A 27,313-nucleotide genomic window follows, 5' to 3' on the forward strand; every position below is an offset into this window, starting at 1 on the left:
ATCTGAAGGGAGCCTACAGGAGAGCCGGAGAGGGACTCTTTGTCAGGAAATGTAGTGACAGGACGAGGGGTGATGGTTTTAAATTGGAAGAGGGGAGATTTAGATTAGATATTAGGAGGAAATTCTTTACTGTGAGGGTGGTGAGGCACTGGAACAGGTTGCCCAGAGAAGCTGTGGATGCCCCATCCCTGGAGGGGTTCAAGGCCAGGCTGGATGGGGCTTTGAGCAACCTGGTCTGGTGGAGGTGTCCCTGCCCAGGGCAGGGGGGTTGGAACTGGATGATCTTTAAGGTCCCTTCCAACCCAAACCATTCTATGATTCATTCTATGATTCCATGTGAATTCCTTACGCTTCACTCAGTAATTCGCGCGCATCGGTACGGTCATTGCAATCCCCGCTGGCTGTATGGCTGCTGCTCCATTGATTTATCAACCGCCGCTCCCTTTCCAAACCCTCACCGCCCCCTCGGCCCGGCCCTTCACACGGCGCCCCCCTCCTCTCCCCGTGGCCGCTCGGACACACCACCGAGCTCCCTTTTTTTTGATTATTTACTGGTTAAAATCGGTAAAGCCTGACAACAACCAGCTCCGAGCGACGCCGGGCCCAGTCACCGCCCGCGGCGGGCAGGAGAGGCCGCCCTCCGTCTCGATGGTGAGAGGGGGGAGGCGGGACGCTCTAGGCGGCCCCGCGCCGCTCTCTATGGTGTAATGGGAGGAGCGGCGGGGCACGGCGGACGGCTCCGGCCCGGCGGTCTGAGAGCTTTTCGCGGGCACCATGTCGGCTCCGAAAGGTGAGGGCGGCGGCGCGGCTGGGGTAGAGGGGAACCGTGGCGCTCGCTGGGAGGTACCGGCGGAGAAGGCCCCCGAGACGAGACGCGACCCCCGCTCCCCCCCCCCCTTCCCCGCCTCCCCCCCGCCGCGGAGGGAGTGGAACTGTCCGCCCCGGGGGGGGGGGGCGGCCGCGGCGCCGGGCGCCACCACCGCGAGCGCGGAGTGGGGGGGTTGGGGGTGCTGTGAGGGGGCGCGAGGCCGCGCCGGGGAGGGGCTCTGCCCCCCGCCCCGCCTTTTCGCTCTCTGTGACCGGCCGCGGCCGCCGCCTCTCCGCCGGGCGGGAGCACCCTGGGCCCGCTCCGCAGCGGTGGCCGCTCTGTCGCCGGTTCCCGGTCTTGGAGGCGTCTGAACGCGGCGCGACGTTTTTGGGGGAGGGCTTGGGCCGAGGCCGTGGGGCCCAGGTCGCCAGCCCAGCCGGGCCCCCCCTACCCGCCCCGAGTGGTTCCCCTAAAAACACCGCCGGGAGTGTGTGCAGACATGCCAGAGCCATCGCGGTCCCCAGGCCAGAGCCCTTGGGCAAGCCAGGCGGGCTTCAACCCTGCAGGGACAGTGTGGCCGGTAGGTCTAGGGCAGTGATCGTCCCCCTGTACCGGGCACTGGTGAGGCCCCACCTCGAGTGCTGTGTCCAGTTTTGGGCCCCTCACGACTGGAAGGTTGCTGGAGCGTGTCCAGAGAAGGGCAACGGAGCTGGTGAGGGGTCTGGAGCACAAGTCTTATGAGGAGAGGCTGAGGGAGCTGGGGGTGTTCAGCCTGGAGAAAAGGAGGCTGAGGGGAGACCTTCTCGCTCTCCACAACTCCCTGAAAGGAAGAGGCGGGGGTCGGTCTCTTCTCCCAAGTCACAGGCGACAGGACAAGAGGAAATGGCCTCAAGTTGCGCCAGGGGAGGTTCAGATTGGATATTGGGAAAAACGTTTACACGGAAAGGGTTATTAAGCCTTGGAATGGGCTGCCCAGGGCAGTGGTTGAGGCACCATCCCTGGTGCTTTTTTCAGCTCTTTTTTTTTTTTTTTAAGGGCTTTTTTTTTTTTTTTTTTTTCCCAGGCTTATCAGCAGAAGGTATGGGTGCCCCAACTATGCTTCCCCTCTGCCCCCAGTGCTGCACTGGGACTGATGCAGACACGTGGGCCAGACTGGGGAAATATTCTGGCTGAAAAACTAACTGCAAATAGCTTTTAACATAAGCCTAGGACTATCTAGTATAGTTACTCGATTCCTTATCCTGTCCTGACGCGTTTGATTTACCCAAGTTTGCCAACTGTTGCCAAATTGAAGCATTTCACAGAATCACAGAATGATACGGGGTTGGAAGGGACCTCTGGAGATCATGTAGTCCAACCCCCAATTTATTTATTATTTTTTTAAGAGTAGCCAATATAGGTAGGTGTTAAATTTAGTTTTAGTTCGGCAGCATGTAGATTAAAAATCTGAATGTGTAAAAGCACATTGTTAACCATAATTTAGTGCTGACAGAAACGATACGAGGAAATACACTTCTGTAAAAGTTTCAAAAGTAGACTGGGTTAATTTTATTTCCTGGTTGTTATGCCCTTGGATTCCCACCCTCCCCGCAATCCAAACTTAATTTAAAAATGGATTACAGTTTGTAAGTCTCTTTTAAGTATTGTTAGTCCAAAAACTAATTGGCTCTACCTTTTAAAAGTGGTTACTGACGTGGGTAAGATTTTTATCTGCAAGGAAGCAGCTAATTTAAATGATTAGAGCAGCAGGAGGTATTAACCGTACCTCGCAGAAATGTTATGCAATAGAAGACGTCGCTGGCTTGAAAGAAAAATGAACCAAAACATCAGTCACGCTGGATTCAGCAACTCATTCCCACATTAAATGAACATATTACAAAGCTGCTCGGAGCTTATCTCTTAGCTCATTCCCTAATCAGCAGAGGAACATAAACTTATACCAATTAAAGTACGTTTCTTTAGGATATTCAGAACGCGAGAGATAATGGCCCCAAAGATGCTGCTGAGTGACCAACAGCCCCCCAGCAGACGCCATACGTAACCAAGAATTTCACTGAATTTCACTGAATTTTTTTTAGAGTTGGAAGGGACCATATAGATCATCTAGTCCAACTCCCCTGCTGAAGCAGGATTGCTTAGAGAATGCTACTCAGGACTGCATCCAGGCGGGTCTTGAAAATCTCCAAAGAAGGGGACTCCACAACCTCCCTGGGCAGCCTGTTCCAGGGCTCTGGCACCCTCACCGTGAAGAAGAATTCACCAGTTTGAAAAACTCCCAAATTATACCGGATGGTAGTTAGCGCAGGGCAAAACTGTTACAAGAATTGCTACTGTTGTAGGAGGAGAGGGGCAGGGAATTCAGAGGGGGCAACACAGATGATACATAGTCTTCCCACGGTTTGATTTATCAAATAGCCATAACCTTAGTGTTTTCTACAGAGAATTATTTTTCGAGAAAGCCCTTACTGTGAAATGCCTTCACCGTTCTAAGCAAAACTTTCTTCTCTTCCTAACTTAGGTGGAAAATAAAGGTGAAGGAAATGCTGCATTATTTATTAAGATGTGATACAGTGATGCCCTTCTTTGCTGATACTGAATTTTTCCTCTCTCCCTTTGCCTTATTAGTCTGTCATCGCTCTTTGTGTCAGACCCCAGTGCACTACCTGGAGAGGACCAGCCGCTGTTTCAGAGCGAGCACTTACTGTCAGCTAAAGAGCAGGAAAGCACAGAAAGACCTTTTGATTACAATTAGATAAACATTAGCCCTATGATTAGTTTTTCTAGAACGAAGGATGGTTATGAGGGCAAGAGGACGTCTTATTTTCAAACACCTGGAGGTCCAATACAGGCTCCTTTGAGAAGAGACTTTAAAGTTTAACTTAAACTTTTTATAGCGAGTGTTTCACAACATGGTATGCTGCCAGGGTAGTATGTGATACGGTCCTCCGGCTGGAGGACACCCTGCTTCAGTTCTTAAATTAAAATGAAGGGCGCGCTGAGTCCTCTCCCCTCGTCTTTGTTTTCTTTCAGAAAATGTCAGCTTACTGTTCAAGTTGTACTGCCTGACGGTGATGACCCTGGTCGCCGCGACGTACACGGTGGCGTTGCGGTACACAAGGACAGTGGAGACGGAGCTCTACTTTTCAACCACGGCTGTGTGCATCACAGAAGTTATCAAGTTGTTCTTGAGCGTGGGCATCTTGGCTAAGTACGTACGGAATGCTAAGTGGTATTTTGAAAACGAATCCCAGCTTCTGACCTCGGAGTCAGAAGAGAGACCTGGAGCACTGTGTCCAGTTCTGGGCTCCCCGGTTCAAGAAGGACAGGCAGCTGCTGGAGAGGGTACAGCAGAGGACCACAAAGATGATGAGGGGCCTGGAGCGTTTCTCTGATGAGGAAAGGCTGAGGGACTTGGGTCTTTTTAGTCTGGAGAAGAGAAGGCTGAGGGGGGATCTGATCAACGCCTATAAATACTTAAAGGGTGGGTGTCAGGAGGATGGGGCCAGTCTTTTTTCAGTGGTTCCCGTGACAGGACAAGAGGTAACAGGCACAAACTTGAACATAAGAAGTTCCACCTAAACATGATGAGGAACTTCTTCACTTTGAGGGTGGCAGAGCCCTGGAAAGGCTGCCCAGAGAGGTGGCGGAGTCTCTGTCACTGGAGACATTCCAAACCCACCTGGACGTGTTCCAGTGCAACCTGCTCTAGGAGGACCTGCTGTGGCAGGGGGTTGGACTAGATGATCTCCAGAGGTCCCTTCCAACCCCAAAGCATTCTGTGATTCTATGAGTCTCAGACGCTGAAGCACAGAGACGTTGAGTGCGGGTTGGAGCTTGTGAGTCCTCCTCAACTGAAACTGCTTTGTAAACACCACAATGTTCAGGTGTGTCCTTTCTACATATTTTCTGGGTTTGTGTGCTTTGGAATAGGTTCAAAATGTCAGCGTGGATTATTTGCGATGGTTTGGGTCTTTACAATAGTAGTGCAGCTGAAAGCTGGACTGTGAGCCACCTTCTGCTGAGTTACATAAAACTGTAGTGTTCCTACTTATAAATTTTGCCAAACAATGTTACAGACAGATGTTTTGCTGTCTCTGTTAACCCAGGGAATCAAAGCTGAAAGGCTGCGTGGTCAGGAAATATTAGAGTTTCTGTCACCCCAGACTGCTGCTAAGAGCTAGAACTTCAGTCCACACGAGAACATCTGAAGCCGGGAGGCCATCAGTCTGTTGAGTTTCCTTTCAGCTTCCCTGGGCTACATCCTTTCTTGAAAGAACCTTTATATTCTGGACTTTTCCAAAGCCCAGTTCTTACTCTTGTGGTAGAATTCGTTCTTTTAGGGTCTCTCCCTATCTCTTTGTGGCAACTATTGAAAGTTTCTTTTTGGATATCACCTATACTTGAGTGTAATCAGGAAAATTTGCTGATTTCCTAGTAATCTCTTACTTTAGATTACCTGTGAATATTCTGAACAGCAAAAATTCCAGCATAGTTTCCTTCATTGTCTCCTTTACAGCTTCTTCCAGTTTTAAAGTCCCAACCAATTTCACAGAATCATAGAATGGTTAGAGTTGGAAGGGACCTTTAAGATCAGTTCCAACCCCTCTGCTGTGGGCAGAGACACCTCCCACCAGACCAGGTTGCTCAAAGCCCCATCCAGCCTGGCCTTGAACACCTCCAGGGATGGGGCAGCCACAGCTTCTCTGGGCAACCTGTTCCAGTGTCTCACCACCCTCACAGGAAAGAATTTCTTCCTAATATCTAATCTAAGTCTCCCCTCTTTCCATTTAAAACCATTACCCCTTGTCCTGTGGCTCCACTCCCTGATAAAGAGTCCCTCCCCATCTCTCCTGTCTCACCCCTAATTTGTCTCACCCAAGGCAAGGTGCCTTTGTAGTTTAATAACCAGTTAGAAGATAGAATGTCATCTGTTTTTTTCTGTACAGCGGGATATATTTGGGTGGGTAGCCATTTCTGTTTGGAACAGGCAGCATCGATTACTGCAACGTACAGGATCCTGGAGTTTGATTCTCGCATTGTTCCGGCTGCAGAATTTGTTTTCTTCCACGTTCTTATGCTGTGCCTTCCCTGTGTTTACTTTTAATGTTTCTTTTGGAAGGCGCGTTGAATGGATGAATGCCGAAAGATTGTCTTTCCAAAGAAGAGGAGTTTATGATAGTTTAAGCTGTGTTAATTGTTTACTCAACTGTACTCTCAACATCTCATATTTATTTAAAGTCCAGTTCACCATCTGGTAATTACGTTGTCTACGTTGTTAGATGGTACATAATTACTTGGCAACGGATGAAGAAAAATGGAGCTGATTTGCAAACTCCAGGTTTAACATCAGCCTTTCTAAGAAATGCATGTTTCTGTTGCAGAACTGGTTGTTATTAGTATCACCTGTTCAGACCTTTGAAGAAAACACCATGTTTTTTTAAGTCAAATCTAGGCCAACATCAAAAATTCAAGCTAGATGATATTTTATTTTCTTATTTGGCTTTGCAGCGTACATCTTGGAGCACCTTATTGTGCGTTCTCAGCTGTACGCAGAGACTTGCTCGAGTAGCAGCCACGAGTAAGCAAGAAACGTCAGATTGATGTAGAAATGAGAAGGAAGAACCAGCAATGCAGAGGTCAGCTGTAATAAGGGGACACTAAAAGGGGACACACACACGACGACAGCCTTCTGTCCCCCTGCCTGTACACTTAGTTACTTGTTCCACTGTTTACAGTGTTCGTGGCTGTTGTTTAACCTGTTACACGTTAATGCATCTCACCTCCCGATTCCAGAATGTCTTCTTTGCCTTCAGGGGTTTCGACTTGTTGATAACCTCGCTGTTTTTTCCCCAGTTAATTTTTCTTCAGCGAGCAGAAGGTGCAACTGAGTGTCGAGAACAAATTTTCAGCCCTCCCAAAGGATTCATTGATTTGATTTCTGTTTTCAAATACCAGTTTAAGAGAGCCCTCGGTTATATTACTCTTTTGTTTTGCAGAGAAACTGGAAGTCTGGCAAGGTTAATAACAACTTTAAAAGAAAATGTGTTCGGAAGTCCTACAGAATTGCTGAAATTAAGTGTCCCATCTTTGGTGTATGCTCTCCAAAACAACATGGCGTTCGTGGCTCTTAGCAACTTGGATGCAGCAGTCTACCAGGTAATACACGTTTTTGTCAGTAACTGAGCTGTAAATGCATTTCTCTTCCCTGCTCCGTGAGTCTCGTGCTGGGTATGTGTCTGCCGAGCGCGCGGTGCTCTCGTTAGCCTCGGTGTTAAAAGCCTAATATGCTTTGTTATATTGGCAGGGGGTTGGAACTCGATGATCTTTAAGGTCCCTTCCAGCCCGAACTATTGTATGATTCTGTGATATTCAGAGCTTACACTCTGTCGTGGAGCTCTGGTTTTCTGAGCTAACCCACTCCCTGCTAGAGGCACTTCACGTTCTCTGCCGTAACTGGCGATGGTACAAAAACCCAAGGCTCTGTAGGAAATCAACGAGGATAAATTTTTGTCATTCTGTAGTTGAATTCTCTGTTTTATTTTCTTGTTTCGGAGGAGTTTATAAAACCACATCGTCTGTGCTTCTGTTCTCATCTCCTTTAGGTGACGTACCAGCTGAAGATCCCTTGTACAGCTTTATGTACAGTCCTAATGCTGAACCGTACCCTCAGTAAGCTGCAGTGGTTCTCTGTCTTCATGCTGTGTGGTGGTGTCACCCTTGTCCAGTGGAAGCCTGCTCAGGCTACGAAAGTACAGGTAAGAGTTTACATTTTGCCACTTCATGACGAAGAATAAAGTGCCTTGTACTTTGTATTTCACTCAACAGCAGAATGAATCACAGAATGTTATGGGGTTGGAAGGGACCTCTGGAGATCATCTAGTCCAACCCCCTGCCACAGCAGGTCCACCCAGAGCAGGTTGCACAGGAATGTGTCCAGGCGGGTTTGGAATGTCTCCAGTGACAGAGACTCCGCCACCTCTCTGGGCAGCCTTTCCAGGGCTCTGCCACCCTCAAAGTCAAGAAGTTCCTCATCATGTTTAGGTGGAACTTCTTATGTTCAAGTTTGTGCCTGTTACCTCTTGTCCTGTCACAGGAACCACTGAAAAAAGACTGGCCCCATCCTCCTGACACCCTCCCTTTAAGTATTTATAGGCTTTGATCAGATCCCCCCTCAGCCTTCTCTTCTCCAGACTAAACAGACCCAAGTCCCTCAGCCTTTCCTCATAAGAGAGACGCTCCAGGCCCCTCATCATCTTTGTGGTCCTCTGCTGTACCCTCTCCAGCAGTTCCCTGTCCTTCCTGAACTGGGGAGCCCAGGACTGGACACAGGGCTCCAGATGGGGCCTCACCAGGGCAGAGCAGAAGGGCAGGATGACCTTTCTTGACCTGCTGCTGGCCACACTCTTCCTGATGCCCCCCAGGATGCCATCGGCCTTCTTGGCCTCAAGGGCACATTGCTGGCTCATGGTCATCCTGTTTTCCACCAGGACTCCCAGGTCTTTTTCCCTCAGAGCAGCTCTCCAGCAGGTCAGCCCCCAGCCTGTACTGGTGCGGGAGGTTATTCCTCCCCATGTGCAGCACCTCACAGCAGCTGGAATTAAGGTAAGGTTTCTGGCGTTCCATACAGCAGTGCCCGTTTTCTTTTTCCAGACACTTCATCTACAGCATAAACACTAGTTTGATCATTCTCTCTCACATTTATTGCGTACCAGTTCAGGCAGGCTTGCGGTATTGCTCCAGCCTCGCTTGTTGGAAAGGCACTTGATTGCTACAATTAGTATAAATTACCACAGTCTAATGCACCATCATAGGATATCTGAGTAATATATTGTTTCCAGCAGTTGGCCCTGGTGTCATTGTAATTGTTGGAGCAGAGAACTTGGAATCGAAGCACTTGGCGGAATTAGGAGTGAAACTCCAGTGCCTTGTGGGTGTGGGTACGTCGTTTAAACACACACTTCGGAGGCACTGACCTAATCCTGTGCTAGGAGGAAACAAGTGGCTTCTGTTTCTTAGGTCTTAGTTGCTGCTCAGGGGCGTTAGTGAGAAGGGCAGGTCACGCAACTGGGTATACTGGCCACAGCCAGGCAGACGGTGCCTCTGAGCACCACAGGGGTTGGGAAGAGACACATGGAAGGTGGAAGCTACGCCGAGCCCATCTGAAGGGCAGCTCTCGCTCAGCAAGTACATTTTATACCATAATAAAATGCTAATAATTTTGCTGTACTTAACGACAGAAGCGTTGCTTCCTTTTAAAGTAACGGTTGGTGTTGCAGGTGGAGCAGAATCCATGGCTGGGGTTTGGAGCCATCGCTGTTGCTGTGCTGTGTTCAGGATTTGCAGGTATGGTGTTATTTCCGCACGCAGGTCACATCTAAAGGACTGGAGAACTCACGATGTTTAAAACAGAACATTCTACATTAGTTAACTTTGTTGATTATAAGATCAAAAAAGGACTTTATCTCCTCTGCCCGTAATTGCCTTCTACTCGCAGTGATTATGAGAGGTTCGTGACGTGATTCCTCCAGTTGTCAAGCCAGTGACTGGGAGCATGTACTATTGGTTTTACGTGATGCAACTTAGAAGGCTGGTTTGCAACTGGAAGCGTCTTTCAAATGCTTAGAATAATACTGTGGGGAGCATCCAGAACGACTCACTCAGTACAATTAGTTAATATACATCGATTTTATAAAGTTGGCTTTACAGTGAAGCTCCCTTATGGAGATCACGTGAAATACTTGCTTTTTTAATTTTTTTTTATAAGGGGAACTGAGCTCCTCACCCAACTCTTGCGCAGGCTCAGCCCCAAAATCCAAATTACCATAGTCTTATAGATGGTAAATCTAACTGAGATGCAGAGGGAGCATAAGGAAAGCAGAGAGGAGGATGAGTAGCAGGAAGCCTAGATAAACTCTGAAGGATTTTTGGTAATGGGAGTGGTTTTTGGGGGGTTTTGTTGTTGTTTTGTTTGGGTTTGTTTGGTTTTTTTTTTTTACAAACAGCGTGTCCCCTCAGAGTAGTTTTTCTCCGGCTTCTGCAGAAGGAGACCAGAACTGGAGGACAAGTGAGCTGGTGCTAAGAAATAAGGAAATGCAAATTACTTCTTAATTTGAAATTCGGCTCACAGGGGCATATTTTCCTGTCTGTAAACCGGATTCTTCAGTGTAAGAAAACAAGGCACTATCACTCACCTCTAGCACCATACAATCCCACAGGAATAATCTTGTGCTGTGCATACTCGCTTGGAGCTCTTGGAAAACATTCTGGCTGGCAGGAGGGAAAAGGAGGAGGGTGTCGTTCTTTTTCGGTGTCTTTTCAGTGAAAAGGGCGCTTCGAAGCAGAAATAGTAAATAAAGATTGTGTAGAGCTCAGTCAGCTTTTCCTGGGAGGTTAGAAATTTACTCATTTCAATAGATGCTCCCAAGCCACGAGACAAAATAGAGCATCCACAGCCGAGCCTTCAGTCTCCTAAAGCTCTCCAGCTTTCTGTGATAACGCGAGGAGATCGCTGTGCTTCTAACGGTCTGCAGACTCGGAGCATGCAAAGGGCTGATGCAGGGGGCTCGAGAGGGTTTAGACACACAGGGCTTTCTTCTCCCGCAGAAGGATTGCAGCTGGGGTGTTTCCTCACTGCCAGCCGGGAGAACAGAGCGTTTCATCCGTGGAGCTCCTTGTGCCCTTGGGGCTTTATATGTCGAAAACATAAGTCCTGTTCAAACTTCTGCCTTCCCCCGCCCACATGAAGAAGTTACTTTGGCATTAAACCTCCAGTTGCTGGACTGACCACCTTAAGTGTTTTATATTATTTCAGCAAAGTCAAAAAAATTACGTGGTTTTGTTCCTCGGAGCTGGAAAAAAGCTTTTTCTTCAGACTGTTTCCAAGTATCCGAGGGCCCAACAACGCTTATAAATATATAACGGCAGATTCTTTGTGACTGGAAACAGTACTGAGGAATAATTTCTCCTAAAGAGCTCCCATTCTTTCCTTCATCCTGCCTCGTGGAGTGATTTTTGTGCATTTTCAGGAATCAGAAAGCGTAATTTTATTGGCTTATTTGGTTTATCAAGTTCTAGTCCATAAAATTTAGAAGTAGGCTTTACGCTTGAGCCAGGTTTCTGGTGGGTTGGTTACATCTGGTTGTGCTCTGTGGGTCTTCTCAGCGGGCAGAAAACTGGGGAGTGATTCCCGTGGGTTCTTTTAATCACTGCCGTCGCCAACAAGACTGGGGTTTTGTTGATATTGTTGTTTAGACTTTAAAAATGGATATTCGTATGAGATAAAATCAAACAGGGAAACTCAACTTATTATTTGAGCCCCTGAAATATAAATCTCTTCTCTGATTTATTCACCATAAATATTCCATATGATGTATTAAATGATAAATTGCATTTTTCATGAATAAAAGAGTAGCAAAGATTTTCCTTGAAGCCAACTCTGGGATTTCAGGAGGAGGAGCGTGTGCTTTGGGCTTCTGACCCGCAGGACTTCTCTCTGTGCCATCTGTGTCAGCTCCATATAGTTTTCTCTTATCGTATGAGAGATCTTGGGTGACGTTAACCAGCAACAAGCGTTCAGTCAGTAGGACTCACACCAGGAAATCATAGAAGGGGCTGAGAAGATCCGAGTCCTAGCAAAGCGTTGTCCGTGTTTTGAAGTCATGGAATTGTCAGAGTTGGAAGGGACCTCTAGAGATCATCTAGTCCACCTCCCCTGCTAATGTAGAGGAAATTCCAGAGATTAGGGGAGTCCTGGCGTGGGAGCGATGGTTAGAAAGGCAGTGATGGCCTTGTCCAATGTTGGCCTTTTTCAGCCCGACGTGCACCTCCCGACTAGAATAACGAAAAAAGTATTTGGGGAATTTCAGTAACGCGAGGCATAAAAGTAACGCTCATCAGCGTGGCGCTGTGAACAAGAGCTTCGCATTAAAACGAATTCCCCTTCCTCAAAACCGATCTGGAGTTTCAGTGAGCAGAAGGCACGGGTTTTGATGTGCTCTTGTAATCCCCTGGAGCTGTGGTTTGAGAACGTCGCCGCTCTGCCAAGTACTCCGCGAGCACAAGGCTTCCGAGGAATTTTTGGTCTCAGTCTGAGGTAATATAGTTCCCACCCCTGGTTTTAATTTTTTACTGCTCAGTATCCCAGTGGAGGGGGGGGGGAAAAAGTTCTACATCATACTAACACCACTGTCCTGGGGATAAAATACCAGGTGCCAAGGGGAGAGGACCGAAGGCGGTCAAATCAAACACAAATGAGGAGTGGTTTCAACTGTCAATAAGGTTCATTGTTAAAACAACTGTAAAGAGAAAGAAAATGTATTTTTGATGTTCTGGAAGACACGCGTTGCCAGGATGTGGTTTTTGGGCCTTCTGCATTAAGAACTTCTGTGAAACAAACCAGTCTGTAGGACAAGATGATCCCAGTAGCCTTGTCCGGCTTTGAAACGCTGTGAATCGTGAATTGTTAAGGATGATGCTTCATCTCACTGAAACCTTTCTGGTTTTTATTTTTTTTAGGAGTTTATTTTGAGAAGGTCTTAAAGAGTTCGGATACTTCCTTGTGGGTGAGGAATATTCAGATGTACTTATCTGGGATTGTGGTGACTTTATTTGGTGTGTACATGTCAGACGGAGCCCAAGTTCTGGAGAAAGGGTTTTTCTACGGCTACACACACTACGTCTGGTTTGTCATCTGTAAGTATCGTGTGCTTCTAGGGTCTTGTTACATGGGTTTCCTTTTTTAACTATGATATAACTGATTGCATGACACTACAAATTCACCCTGACCCACTGTTCCTTACCGTGTTTTGAGGGTTTTTATTTTCAAGTATCATTATCTTGGAAATTATTCAAAGAATCATAGAATGGTTAGAGTTGGAAGGGACCTTAAAGATGATCTAGTTCCACCCCCCCTGCCCTGGGCAGGGACACCTCCAACCAGACCAGGTTGCTCAAAGCCCCATCCAGCCTGGCCTTGAACATCTCCAGGGATGGGGCAGCCACAGCTTCTCTGGGCAACCTGTTCCAGTGTCTCATCACCCTCACAGGAAAGAATTTCTTCCTAAGATCTAATCTAAGTCTCCCCTCTTTCCATTTAAAACCGTTACCCCTTGTCCTGTGGCTCCAGTCCCTGATCAGGAGTCCCTCCCCATCTCTCCTGTAGCCCCTTTAGGTACTGGAAGGGGCTCTAAGGTCTCCCCGGAGCCTTCTCTTCTCCAGGCTGAACAACCCCAACTCTCTCAGCCTGTCCTCACAGCAGAGGTGCTCCAGCCCTCTGAGCATCTTCCTCGCTTCCTCTGTACCTGCTCCAACAGGTCCCTGTCTTTATGTTGGGGGGCTCCAGAGCTGGACACAGTACTCCAGGTGGAGGTTTCACAAGACCAGAGGGGCAGTTCAATTGCTCAGTTGAAAACTCTGCTGACACAGCAGCCTAAGTGACTCAGTAGCGAGTAGACCACCTTTAAACACATCCTAGCTAATCTGCTGTATGGATGTAGACATCCCATTTTGCAGAATGTTACATTAAATCACCAATGGGGATGACGTAGCCCAAACAAGGAGGACACCAGTGGGGTAAAACGCATCGTTTCAGGAGTAACCGACTGCATGTTCTCTGCTTTCCAGTTCTGGCCAGCGTAGGCGGCCTCTACACGTCGGTGGTTGTTAAGTACACAGATAACATTATGAAAGGCTTTTCTGCAGCGGCAGCCATTGTTCTTTCTACTGTGGCCTCAGTCATCCTCTTTGGCCTCCAGATAAGTAAGTGCCTTTTTTTTTTGCCTTCCATTTGACCGTCCACACGCGTTCCCCCCTGGCTGTACCCAGTTCGTGCCAAAGCCATCATTCACGCTTCCTGTGAACTTTTCCTGAGGTTTTAACTCTCGGACTCCTGCGCGCTAACGCGTCGTCCCTCTTGTGCTGCACAAGGAGCCTGATGATCCTCTGCTTTCAGAGGCGTTCACGGGCTGTTCTTTCAGAGACATCCTACAGCCTGGAACAGGAAGGTTCTTTGTGATTTAAACAGCTTAGGAGCGAGTACAGCTTTGGTCATGAATCCCTTTCTGATGCGGTTTAGCGTGCGATGCAGCAGTTTACCTGAGGCTGCTGTTGAGAAGTTATCGTTTCGTGTTGGTTTCGGTACAGCCAGCGCCTAATTAATTCCTCAGCTATTTCTGCAAGGGCTTTACACGTCCCTGCTGCTGCTGCGTTGACTTTTACCTTCCCCGTTTGCCGTGGCCAACACCACAGGAGAGCGAGTCAAACAGCAGCTGGGGCCGTGACTGATGCGGTGAAGGTTTCTGAGAGGAAACGGCGGATCCTTTTGGGCTGTTCTGCAACTGCAAAGGACTCGGTTCTGGTCTGATACTGCCTGCGCCCGGTAGATCCTGCTCAGTCCTTCACTGTTCAGTTTTGGGGTATTTTTTACTTTCCTACCGTAATCCAAAGATGGGATGGTGGAAAAAAAGAGCTTTTTGATGTGGCGTTAGTGAGATGAAATTTAAGGAGGAGGAAATCATCAGTGTTTGGCTGAAAAAGAGCACCTTAAAGCAAGCGATTGAAAAATCACAGCTAGTTTAAAAACTCACAAGAAACGTTCTGGGCAGAAGATTTTCTTGGCGCTTGACACAAATCAAACTCAAACTGATGATCTTTCTGTGAAAGCCTCGTTAATAGCGTTTCTTAAAAGGCAAACAAAGTGTGTTACTGGGGGCTGCTTTATCCCATCTACGGTGTCGTTATCGTTAAGTTTATTGTAACATAAGCCTGTCGGGTGGCATCTGGAACTCCAGGAGATGTTTCACGCTTGCTTTTCTGACCACGTTCTTGTTGATATGAGATTAATTGAAACGGTGTGGGGATTGTAAACGCTCAAGAGTTTTCTCAGTGACACAGGATGTCTAGATTCTGCGAATTATTAACAGCTTCTTGTCCTCTTTAGTTTTGAGTAGCTTTAATACTTTCATTCAGGTATCATCATAACTTACACAGCTTAGTCTTCTGGAGGTTTCTCCTTATACAGAGGTCTTTATTTAAACTGCTTTGTCTCCTTTCAGCTGTTACCTTCTCCCTGGGTGCTCTCCTGGTGTGTGTTTCTATTTACCTCTATGGATTACCTCGACAAGACACCACAAAACTCCAGCCAGCAGAGACGAAGAGCTCGAAAGAGAGACTTGCTACTGTCTGATGCTGTCGGTAAAAATGGACTTTAAAAAAAAAAAAAATGCATTTTTTAAAAATTAGCCTTAAGCTAGTCATGAACTGGTTTAAGTGGGATAGACTAAAAGCAGAAGTTAGTTCTGTTTTACACGTGGAGTTTCCGGTGGCTGGCGTTGAGGCTACGTTACGGCCGAGGACCCGGACGGGCATTTTATTGAAGGTTTTCTTCATTCACATGGGACAATGAAGAGCCCCTTACACAAGGAAAGCAGAATGAAGGAACTGAACACTCAATTGTATATAATGTACATAACGGAGAGGGAAATCGGTTCTTTGTGTATTTGATAAACTGTCTTGCCCTTTGAGGGCAGAAATGCCCAAAAGCTTCATAAAAATACATTAAAAATAGCAATTATTGCCAGCATTTTCTCTTAAGCTAGTTAGCAATTGCAGTTCCATCGACGACAGGAAAAGTTTCTCTTCTAGGTGATATATATATGAGATGAACAGAGTCCTTCTCCAGTGTTTTTACGATGAATTAATAATATTTTTTTCTCTCCACGCAATCAAGCCTTGCGTGTCCTGACACAACTCCCCCAGGAGCATCGGTGCTTCAGGCATCACTTACCTGGAAGCAGTTAGAAGCAGCACTTGCTCTTTGGTTTAAAAAGTCAGGATAAAAGACTGGTGTTTCTATACGTTGCAGATTTTCTTTCACTTTTCAAATGTTTTTTATACCTGCTGTAGCTGGTAGAGGACTCTCTTATTCTATTCTATGTGTTTTGCCAAACCCCAGTTGTACGGGGACGGGGGGGGAGGTTCACGTGTCTTCTTGTATCTCTGGCTTAAGTATGGACGAGTGAACGCAAAGCGTCAGACGAGGAGATTTTTATCTGTACATTTTATCTCTAAAACTTTTTGTGCATAACAGGGTGATGCTTGAAAAGAGTTCCTGTAATGCTTTTTAGGCTTTAATTTCATTTATGAGCGCCAACTGTGTTATTTCAACCTCCTCCCTCCTTTTCTAAGGCCTCACTCAGTTCAGCCTTTCTAGAAACTGCAACTCTGCATTGAGGGAAAACTCGCTTTGGTGTTTTGGGCAACTCGTTTACATTCAAAGTGGAATCAAAAACATGACTGAGTTTATCTCCTGGTTAGATTCCTTTAGATGTGAATTAACCAGCTGGGTTTTACTTGGAAGTGGGGCGTGTTAAACACAGCTGTAACGACGTTCCACCTCTCTGCAGCTGTGTGATGGCTCAGGGGTGCCAAACGCTACCTGCCACGTCTGATGGTGCGTACGGTGCTGAGGGAGCGCCCCGGTTCCTGTTCCACCAGCCGGGCGGCGAACCCTCTTCTCTCCAGTCATCACGCTGGAGTGACAGAGGAATGGGCGAGGAACAGGATCTGACAGCGTTGGCAGTTGGTCTTGGCTAGTACAGTACAACACACGGGAGAAACAACCTCTCTGGCGTGGTCTGACTGGGTTTGTTAGAGTCTCGAGCCCACCTGTAGCTGTTGTGCCATTAGGGCCTAAGCACACAATGGCAACCACAGAAGGGGAGAACTGTGATCGCTCAGGGCGGCACGGTTAACACCACTTCCTCTGCCAAAAGGATATATTTACAAAGGTAAATAGAGAAGGGTTCTCTTTTATGGGAAGACACTAATCTAGCTGGTATTTAAGTACACTGTTCCTACCAAGTGCCTGGGAGCAAGCGATTGCGACAGCCCTGGCCTCCCCCAGTGGCTGTGCCGTGCGTGCCCTTCTTCAGTGGGTGTGATGGAGCGTACAAACCTCCAAGGAGTTTCCAGACTGCATCAGCCACGACACGCAGGAGAGTATTTAAATTCTCTTGAAAAAAAAATCCTTTTACTAAGAGATGTGTCTTTACATCACATACGGCCTCGTCACATTTGAGTTACAGGTGTAATGCCAAGGAGTTTCATGCCGTTGGCTAGAACCAAGCGCGCAGCCCGGAAGAGACAGAGCCTTGCCTGGAAGAGAAGAACAGCCGTCAGCTTATGGTATTGCTACAGAACCGGGGGTGCTTCTCAGGACAGCACTTCGGAGCAGCCTGTCAAAGGTGGAAACACCCCGCACATCCCCTGTCCCCAGGCAGGGCGCTGGGATGCAGGGACACACACCAGTGCCGGCAGAATTCCCACCAGCTGTTGACACCTATTGCAGTGTCACCAGAGGGACACTTCTGTCAACGAAGGGAAGCTGGAAAGCCCAGTCTAGTACCCTCAGGGCAGAGCGACCAGAGGAGACACCCGCAAAAGAGCTAGCAATGACTAAAAAGTGAAAGTCTTTCAGCACCACAGGCTGCTACAGCCCGAGGGGGCTGCTGGAATCCCTCCTCTCCTGCCTGGGTTAGGGGCTCTCAAACAACTATGGGCTGCTTTGAAAATTTCACTTGTCCTTGTCCGTGTCTTGGCTGTCGCACAGCTGGCTGTTTGGGAAGGGCTCTACCAGCCTTGCTCTAAAGAAATAGTTCCTGAAAGCTGTCACAGTTTAAGATATTTAGAAACTTTTTTTTTTTTTTTACAAGATAATGAACCGAAATTTTCCTTGTAGCTTGGGCTGTTGTTCTTCCCAAGAACGCATGGAACCATCGTCAAAGGCAGAAATACCTATTGCATCTAAGCTCGACTACAGAGTACGGCTCCATCAATTCCACTGAATTTTTTTCCCCCACACCACAGCTCAACACGGAACTGTGATTTCCTCCCCAAATCAGACAGGTAACTGCTTTTGAGATAGATGAAAGAGAAAATAAGGAAGGCAGTGCAATTAGTGGATCATTTAACTGAGCGGTTAAGGGGTCAAACACTGCCTGGGAGATCAGCAGAAAACCATTTGCATTTATTTGGAACTGCTCATTAACGGTTGTCAGCCCCAGGGCTTTAGCTAGAAGGGCAGTACAGGTACAGACAACCAAGGATAGGTAGGTGGCAAGAGGGAGGAGAGAGGTTCAGTTACCTCATTCTCTGTCTTCCCACATGACCACTGATGGAAACCATCAGAAATCAACCAGCAAGTTAAACGCTCAAACGTTTACTTTTAAAAAGTTCGGAAGGAAAGGCGATGAGAAGGAAAAGAGGTTTGACTGGATTTGGAGCAGTTGTCCTTATGGAGCATCCTGCGCCGGGTAAGATCAGGCAGAGCAGCCCTTCCCTGCCATCCCGGAGCGGTGGCTCAGTAGCCTGCAGGGCTAGTTCTCTGTATTCCCCCCAGTGGTTACACCCCAGTTGGATTGGCAAAGCCCCAGTGGATGGTCCACCTGGGCCACCCTACCCAGCCTCCAGCCGCCCACCGACCCTGTGCCCTACCTGGGCTACTTCAGGGGCGCTGCCTTTCACGGGAAGAGTTTTATGTGCCACGGCTGCCAGGTGGCTGGAACGGAAAAGAGTGTGAGAAGGGTGAGGATGAGCACGTCTCCCGACAAGGGCAGTGCTACGGGCTACGGAAAGCAGCAGAACTGGAAGAGCCACAACTGCAGCATCCCAGAGACTCATTTCCAACAGCCTCTTCCACCTGGCTGAGGGAGAGTGTGGTTTTCTGGAGCCTGTGTGTTGTCAGGGCATGCCACCAACAACTTAATGCTCGTAAAAAAAAACCCAAACAAACAATTTCTCCACTCCCTCCCCCCTGAAAAACCCCCCAAACTGGCCTGGAAAGATCCTTCAGAGCCTGCCCTGTCATTCCCAAGGTACACGATTCCTTATACAATTTTCTTTAACTTGTTAAAGCCTTCCCCGCACGGTGTCTAGAGCTTCCTCCAGCAAGCCTACTCCAGTGCTTCCCCGAGCTGTTAAACCAGAGAGGTCTCTATGGGGACCCTCCCTGTGGAGGTCACATACGCAGTATGACTTACAGTCAGAATGGGCTTTGTCCATCTCAACACTTAGGCTGAAGTCGGTGGTTAAAAGGGATTTGGACAAAATTTCCCAGCTGAAATTTTGAGATTTGAGAGCATAAATCTGCTCTTCAAGATACGATTAGTCCAGCAGGATTTTGGGTTCAGACACTGGGTTACAGCCAAGTGATTCCTTTTTTCTTGAAAGCATTTTGTTTCTGAGGAGGCTTCTGGCTCCTTTGTTCCTGGTTCCAATCACCATCTCTACTATATTATAATATAATAATATTTATTATATTATTTACTATCCTACTTTTATAACTTTCTTGCTCCAGAGAAACCATCCCACAAATTTACATCTTCCCACTGTTTTTACTCTTCAAAGCAGAGCAGATGTGAGGGCTGCAGAGCCCGCTCAGGAAGACCTGTCCTTACTGGAGACAGAGGCCAGTATCGGCAATCACCTTACCTAAGCGTGAGGAGGTAGCTGACAATGTGCTTGGGCTGCAGATCCTGAGAAGATCTATACAGGACCTCATCATACCTGTGAAGAAAGAGCAACACCCAAGGACTTTGATAATCTTCTGAACCAGACCCGAGCTGTGTAATTAGCACACAATTCATTATTTCTTCCTTGCTCACTTATTACTGAAGGAGATTTCTAGTCCTCATCATGCAAACGCTGTAGATGGCAGAGCTCGGAGAGGCAGGAACACAAGAGCTGTATTTGCTCCTGGAACATTACGTCTGGTTTTACATTTCGACACTAATTGTAAGCTCCTAGGAGCAAAAACCCATGTATTAAATAACCAAGGCGGTCAAAACAGTCCCTTAGAGGATGTTGCTTTTAGTAAATGCAGCTTCGAATTTTAAGCAGCTGAAGAGAATCTTGTAACATGCGAAAAGACAAAACCAAAGTGGGTTTACATAATCCTGGAATAAAATCAACTTATGTAAGGCAGTATTAATTAAACTGGGTAATAACAGGCAGAGTCACGGAGAGCCATGTTTTTTTGATCCGTGTGTTCTGCTGCCCGCTTGTGCACATCCTCTTTTTCACAGCCTGCAAGAAGTTACCAACACCTATGGGGCTGAAGAGACTGCAAATTCCAATTGGGGAGTGGAATTCCTGGTCTTTGCTCAGCTCCCAGGCCCATTCCCACCAGCGTGCCCGGGCTGAACTTCCCTGGGATCTTCTTTCTTTAAAAGTGAAGCTGCAGGAGAACTGGGGGGCACCATCAAACAACCGTTAATGAAGCAACAAAGTTGGTATCAAACGAAGGGGACCCTCTTTTGATACCAGCTTTGTTGCTTCATGAAGCTGCCATTTCAGTGTTGGTCTATGACAACTTGTTAGATTATTTTATCAGTTAAAATAAGTCCAGTTTTGCAGGGATATTCATAGAATCATAGAATGGTTCGAGTTGGAAGGGACCTTAAAAGATCATCCAGTTCCAACCCCCTGCCCTGGGCAGAGACACCTCCCACCAGACCAGGTTGCTCAAAGCCCCATCCAGCCTGGCCTTGAACCCCTCCAGGGATGGAGCAGCCACAGCTTCTCTGGGCAGAAGAGATGCTGCCTTCAATCTACTATTCATTAGTCTGGAAAGTTAATAGTATCGAGAACCGGTGGGCTCATTTTTAGGGCAGACATTTGGGAGCATCTTTTCAAAGAGCAGAAGCAGAGCCCCGGGAACTGGGCTTCTGGCAACTCAGGAGTGTTTATCACGGAAACTTCCAGCAGCATCTACTCACGGCAACTCACAAGGAGGACTGAACACTAATTGTTACTCCTGAAATCACGGCATATTTTAACGTGAATTTTTTAGCCACCGAGTGCCTGGTCTAACGGATAACCTAAACACCGTTTTCTGCTGGAAGTAAAGGCCCCAGGAGATGTTTCATAAAAATTCTATACGGTGTTTGGGCAGACTCAAAGACCTTTGCGATAAGCAGACCTGAAGCCCTGTAAAAATAAGAGCCCTGCAGCGCAGCAACAACCTCTGCTTGAAAACGGACAGGTCTGGGATGCAGCGATCCCTGCGAATCAACCTGGAAGACATTAACCCTGTCAGCTTTCACACAGAAGACAGGCAGCTACACACTCATCTGATAAAAAGCAAGAAAAAACCCAGGAGGTTTCTGTGAAATACAATTGCACTGGATAAATAAGACACTACTGGTCTTTATTTAGAGTGCTGGCTGGGCTGGCTGTTCCTCAGGAGAGCCTGCAGCACACGATAAATGGCAGGCAGCTCTTGAGGTAATTAACAGTTAACGGTAGGGCTCTCCAAGCTACAGTTGCAGGCTGGAAGGAGCCACCTGGGACCCTGACAGGACTTTGAAAAGTCCGAATTTTAAACACATGCCCTCAAGGAGGCCTTAGCGTGGCCAGAGGAGTTAATTCTTTGGCACCGTGCAGTGCGCAATGCGGTACATAGGACCTCTCACTAGGAATTCTGGAAGCCTCCATTTCTTCCAACTCCATCACAGGCTGTGCAGCGTGGACAACTCCACTGCCTCCGTATTTTAATTACACATCCATGAAATAATGAAAACAGAAACTGCTCAACTTTAAGACTGAATTAATGAAGAACATTACAGTTATTAACAGGTATTAGTTGTGCATGTTCCATAGCTCTTAAGGGTGCTGAGCTACTGAATGTGCGTGCACGTACTCCGTTTCACCTCTCCTAGGAGAAATTCCTCTCCCCTTTCCCACATGACAAAACCAGAACAAGATGGACTGTGACAGAGTGCTCCCCCAGTCCCCAACCTGACCTTTATCTCCCCTAACCTTGCCGATGTGATAACCACCCGTGGTGGTCATCATGGGTGCATCTAGTCACGATGGCTGCATCTGGGCCTCAAAGGTGGTTTCGGGGAGACAGATTAACAACACAACAGCCAAGGGCAAGCTTGAGTGATGCTGGTGCTGTGGTTGAAATGCAAATATGACTATAAGTCAATCATCTTACCCCTATAAAAACTTAACAGCCCAAGAGCCCTTTGAGCTCTCCTGCACGGCAGCAGGCTGCACGCCGGGATCTCCCCTTGAGCAGGGACATCTCTCAAGGTTACTTCTCAAAATTCAGAGATTCCTTGTCGCAACAGATCCTCGGTAAGTGAGTTATAGCATGCTAAACTTTGAAATCTAAATTAAGTGATATGAAGGATTGATCACGCATATATAATCCTTTAGACATAAAACTGTTGACCAAGTCTGGGACTGGGATTGGATCCAGCTGCACCCAGACTCCTCTCTGAGAAGCAGTTCAGAAAGCAAAGGGGTCCTTTCTGAACCTTGACTCAATGGGAGAGTCTCCCTGACGGTTCTGTCTGACCACGTCTTCCATGCAGTAAATAACCAAGCGTACCTTGCCATCAAATCTTGTTAAAACACTGTGGCATTCACTACCAAACTGTGTTAAACCCCTGTTTGATATCAAGAAACATACCGCTGCTTCTCTCCACGAGTGAAGGGCATCACTCCATCCGCAACAGGGACCAAGCAACTCTGCAGCTGCTATTTATATAGAGCTTAGCATATTTTTGCAAAGACAAGAAATAATTAAAAGGCTCATGTACGCAGAGTATATTCCAAATACTGCTTTTTTTCCACTCATACAGCTTCTAAAGTCCATGAAGATTTCAAGTAACAGCTACTGTTGCAATCAGTATGACCCAACAGACAAGCCATGGCCCGAAGAAGCCATTTTTCCTCCTGTGATGATGCAGTCTGCATCTGCTCACCAGGCTGGCAGCAAATCCAGAAGTTTATTTTAAGGGAACTGGTATTTGGAAAGAAAACTAGACAAACCTGAGAAGATGCTGAAGAACAGAGATGGCATCTGGCTCTTGCAAGCACGTCACATTAACATCAGTCAGCTGCGCATTCCCATGCATCTGTTCTAAACTAAAATGTAAGCAAGAAAAAAAAAGCTGAACAAGAAAAACAGTCGTTTGTGTTTTTAAGAAAAAAGGGTAGGCTTTTTTATCCACTGAAGCTGAATGGAACACCGAGACAGACCAGCTGACTTCAATCCAAGATAAAAAAAAATAAAATTTTTGACAGCCAAAATCAGTAATCAGATAATCAGTATCAACAGGATTAGAGAAATGCATGGACAACAGGTCCAGAAGCTGATGCTAAAAGGACTAGGAAGGTAGTTAATACCCTCTTAATGGTACCCTAGAACCATCATAGAATCACAGAATCACAGAATGGTTAGAGTTGGAAGGGACCTTAAAGATCATCGAGTTCCAACCCCCCTGCCATGGGCAGGGACACCTCCACTAGAGCAGGTTGCTCAAAGCCCCATCCAGCCTGGCCTTGAACCCCTCCAGGGATGGGGCATCCACAACTTCCCTGGGTAGCCTGTTCCAGTGTCTCACCACCCTCACATGAAAGAATTTCCTCCTACTATCTAGTCTAAATCTCCCTTCTTCCAATTTAAAACCATCACCCCTCATCCTGTCACTACATCTCCTGACAAAGAGTTCCTCTCCGGCTCTCCTGTAGGCTCCCTTCAGATATTGGAAGGCTGCTATGAGGTCTCCCCGGAGCCTTCTCTTCTCCAGGCTGAACAACCCCAGCTCTCTCAGCCTGTCTTCATAGGGGAGGTGCTCCATCCCTCTGATCATCTTTGTGGCCCTCCGCTGGACCCACTCCAACAGGTCCATGTCCTTCCTGTGCTGAGGACTCCAAAGCTGGACACGGTATTCCAGGTGGGGTCTCACGAGCGCAGAGTAGAGGGGTAGAATCACCTCCTGTGACCTGCTGGCCACACTTCTCTTGATGCAGCCCAGGATGGGGTTGGCTTTCTGGGCTGCCGGTGCGCACTGCTGGCTCATGTTGAGCTTCTCATCCACCAACACCCCCAGGTCCTTCTCCTCAGGGCTGCTCTCCAGCCATTCTCCGCCCAACCCGTATTTGTGCCTGGGATTGCCATGTCCCAGGCGCAGGACCCTGCACTTGGCCTCGTTGAACTTCATGCGATTTGCATAAGCCCATCTCTCAAGCCTGTCCAGGCCCCTCTGGATGGCATCCCTTCCCTCCAGCGTGTCGACTGCGCCACCGAGCTTGGTGTCGTCGGCAAACTTGCTGAGGGTGCACTCTATCCCACTGTCCATGTCTCCGACAAAGATGTTGAACAGCACTGGTCCCAGTACCGACCCCTGAGGAACTCCACTCGTCACTGGCCGCCAATTGGACATTGAACCATTGACCACAACCCTTTGAGTGCGGCCGTTCAGCCAGTTCCTGATCCACCGAGTGGTCCATCCATCGAACCCATGTCTTTCCAATTTTGAGACCAGGATGTTGTGCGGGACAGTGTCAAACGCTTTGCATAAATCCAGGTAGATGACGTCTGTTGCTCTGCCCTTGTCCACCAAGCCTGTGGCAGTATTGTAAAAGGCCACCAAATTTGTCAGGCACGATTTGCCCTTGGTGAAGCCATGCTGGCTGTCTCAAATCACCTCCTTATTTTCCATGTGCCTTAGCCAGAGATTCCAGGAGGATCTGCTCCATGATCTTGCCAGGCACAGAGGTGAGGCTGACTGGCCTATAGTTCCCTGGGTCTTCCTTTTTGAATACTGGGGTTATGTTCCCCTTTTTCCAGTCAGCGGGAACTTCGCCAGATTGCCACTATTTCTCAAATATGACGGAAAGCGGCTTAGCAACTTCGTCCGCCAGCTCTCTCAGGACCCGTGGGTGGATTTCGTCAGGTCCCATGGACTTATGCACCTTCAGGTTCCTTAACAGGTCTTGAACCTGATCTTCTCCTACTGTGGGCAGTTCTTCATTCGCAGAGCCCTTGGTTTTGCCTTCCCTGACTTGGGCAGTGTGGTTAGAGCCCTTGGCGGTGAAGACTGAGGCAAAAAAGTTGTTCAGTAGCTCAGCCTTATCCATATCCTGGGAGGCCAGGTCTCCCTTTTCCTTCCGGAGCGGGCCCACAACTTCCCTAGTCTTGCCTTTGTCCCTGACATATCTGTAGAAGTTTTTCTTATTGTTTTTTATGTCCCTGGCTAGATTTAGTTCTGCCTGGGCTTTCGCTTGCCTGATCTGGTTCCTGGCCACTCGGACAGTTTCTTTATATTCTGCCCATTCTACCCGTCCCTGCTTCCACCCTCTGTAGGCATCCCTTTTGGTCTTGAGCTTGTCCAGCATCTCCTTGTTCATCCGCACAGGCCTGTGGTTATTTTGCCTGACTACTTCTTTTTTGGGATGCACCTCTCCTGAGCTTGGAGGAGGCGACCCTTGAATGCCAAACAGCTTTCTTGGGCCCCTTTCCCCTCCAGTTCTTTCTCCCACGCTACCCTGCCAATCAGATCTCTCAGGAGACCAAAGTCTGCTCTTCTGAAGTTCAGGGTAGCGAGCTTTCTGCACACCCTCCTCGCTTTCCTATGAATCTTGAATTCTACCATTTTGTGGTCGCTGCAGCCGAGGCTACCCTTGAACTTGACATCCCCCACCAGTCCCTCCTTGTTGGTAAGGACAAGGTCCAGCACGACTCCTCTCCTTGTTGGCTCCTCGATCATTTGAAGAAGAAAATTATCATTAACGCATTCCAAGAACTTCCTGGATTTCATGTGCCCTGCTGTGTTGTCCTTCCAACAGATATCGGGGTGGTTGAAGTCCCCCATGAGGACCAGGCTGTGCGAGCGCGATGCTGCTTCTATCTGCCTATAGACGATACCTAGATGATACCAATACCTAGACAATATGGGAGTACAAGAGGAACAGCCTACAGAAAGGGCTCAGGCTTGCACGCTCTCCCTGAACACCATCTCCTATTACCATCGCGTCCAACAGAGTACCAGGTTGTACGGACCTCTGGCCTGATCCAGGCAGGTATCTCACATGCTTTTACGAAAATACGTTATCTGTGTCTACATTAAAAATTCTCTGAAAGATCACTAAACTGGGCTCTTCTAAAAGTCTTTTAAAAAACTAATTAAACATATCAGGTGTTTGACCTAAATCAAAACAGGAAGGAGGCCTGCTTTTAACCTCGGTTACCAACAGTGGGAAGTAATAGAATGTTGACAAAACCCCACTAGCTACAGCGGTGGCCAAAAACATCACAGTTCTGTGATTTGTTATATTTTACAAGAATGGGCATTTTGGTTTTTACATCAGTTTCCTTAATCCTAGGGCTACTGTTCTTCACTGACACCCAGCACACAGAGAGGCTGTTCCTAGAACTGGGAAAGCACGCAGACGGTTAGCTCAGCCCTGTGGAAATGAGGTGTAAATTTCATTTTAATTGGTTTGCTCTTCTGGAAAGTCTCAGTGATTCCTATCATAAACTCACTCCTCTGCTGAAAACGTGAACGCGTGTCCTATTTAGGGAAGGAGTTAACACTACTACTTAACAGAGCGGGAAGTTAATAAGGTTAAAATACATGTCAAACAGTACTTGTGCATACAAACGCTCCTCTCACCTGTGGAGTCTGGCATGAGTGTACTGCAAGAACACGCCTGTATCTCCACGACTTTGAAGAGCTCGATCCCAGCTAAACTGATAATCAGATGACAGAAGGCCCCGAAAGTCCTGGAAAAATAAATTAATGTCACCTAAATACAGCTCTCCATCTCAACTTTTAACTTTTCACAGAAGATGCAAAAACCTCAGGAGGCAGCTCAGACTCACCTGAATTATTAGTGCTGCAAGACCAACTTTCTCTGCTGTCTCCACAGGGTCTTCTATCTCTTTGGTTGCTGGAGAGAAACAGAAATCTTAAGTCCGTAATAGCATAACTCCCTCGCTCAGACTTGGAGATGCCAATAAAGGTCCAACTGTGTTTCCTGTGCTGAGCGCTCCAGAGCCGGAGGCAGAACTCCAGGTGGGGTCTCACAAGAGCAGAGCACAGAGGCAGAATCACCACCCACGACCTGCTGGCCACACTTAGAATCATAGAATTGTCTAGGTTGGAAGGGACCTTTAAGGTCATCTAGTCCAACCATCAACCTAACACTGATAAAAACCACCGCTAAACCATGTCACATGCTTCTTTTGATGCAGCCCAGGATACAATTGGCTTTCAGGGCTGCAAGGACACATTGACAGCTCCTGTCCAATTTTTCATCCACCAGTACCCCCAAGGCCATCTCGGCAGGACTGCTCTCTGTCCCCTCATCTCCAGCCTGCATTGATACTGGGGGTTGCCCTGACCCAGGTGCAGGGTGGATATTTTTATGTTGTTTTATGTTATGTATATGTAATCTATCAAATCCGCAGAGTTCAGCTTACAATTTGCTGATTCCCAGCTGATTTCTCAGGTAACAGCAGAACACGGAGAATTCAGCTGTTCTCTTAAGACACCACTTAAGCTCCAACAGTTTTGCAGTACGGTTTTAGTACACTTAGATTTCCGTTTTTCGCTTTGCTATTTCTTCGTGCCAGGTCAGCAAAGCCAACTGAGAGAACCTGGAGTAGTTCACACTACTCGTACCTTTGCTATTTACAAAACTCAGAAAGGA

At 47.5% G+C, this 27,313-nt stretch overlaps 2 protein-coding genes across 4 annotated transcripts in view; one reads left to right on the top strand and one right to left on the bottom strand.

The window, feature by feature from the left end:
- The first annotated feature begins 692 nt into the window (after positions 1-692).
- On the top strand, positions 693-15,385 carry SLC35A1 (solute carrier family 35 member A1). Of its 3 annotated transcripts, XM_074150231.1 has the most exons (8): positions 693-790; positions 3,839-4,016; positions 6,805-6,964; positions 7,411-7,563; positions 9,085-9,151; positions 12,323-12,499; positions 13,430-13,564; positions 14,860-15,385. In XM_074150231.1, exons 1-8 carry the CDS (start codon positions 775-777, stop codon positions 14,988-14,990), a joined length of 1,017 nt encoding a protein of 338 aa, XP_074006332.1. In that variant the 5' UTR covers positions 693-774; the 3' UTR covers positions 14,991-15,385. The 3 variants fall into 3 exon arrangements, with proteins under 3 accessions (XP_074006332.1, XP_074006333.1, XP_074006334.1); XM_074150232.1 differs by lacking the exon at positions 3,839-4,016 and having other exon boundaries at positions 694-790; positions 14,860-15,363; XM_074150233.1 differs by lacking the exon at positions 12,323-12,499 and having other exon boundaries at positions 775-790; positions 14,860-14,990.
- A 311-nt stretch (positions 15,386-15,696) lies between these two features.
- RARS2 (arginyl-tRNA synthetase 2, mitochondrial) overlaps positions 15,697-27,313 on the bottom strand; it is a 33,300-nt gene continuing 21,683 nt past the window's right edge. The window contains exons 15-20 of the mRNA XM_074150230.1: positions 26,484-26,551; positions 26,275-26,384; positions 22,646-22,741; positions 19,295-19,369; positions 18,299-18,362; positions 15,697-16,960 (exon numbers count right to left, since the gene is read on the bottom strand). Coding sequence (XP_074006331.1) covers positions 16,874-16,960; positions 18,299-18,362; positions 19,295-19,369; positions 22,646-22,741; positions 26,275-26,384; positions 26,484-26,551 — 500 coding nt within the window. The 3' untranslated portion in view covers positions 15,697-16,873. The remainder of the gene's footprint in view (positions 16,961-18,298; positions 18,363-19,294; positions 19,370-22,645; positions 22,742-26,274; positions 26,385-26,483; positions 26,552-27,313) is intronic.

This window comes from Numenius arquata, chromosome 7, assembly GCF_964106895.1.
Source record: "Numenius arquata chromosome 7, bNumArq3.hap1.1, whole genome shotgun sequence".
In the NCBI taxonomy this organism is placed as follows: Eukaryota; Metazoa; Chordata; class Aves; order Charadriiformes; family Scolopacidae; genus Numenius; species Numenius arquata.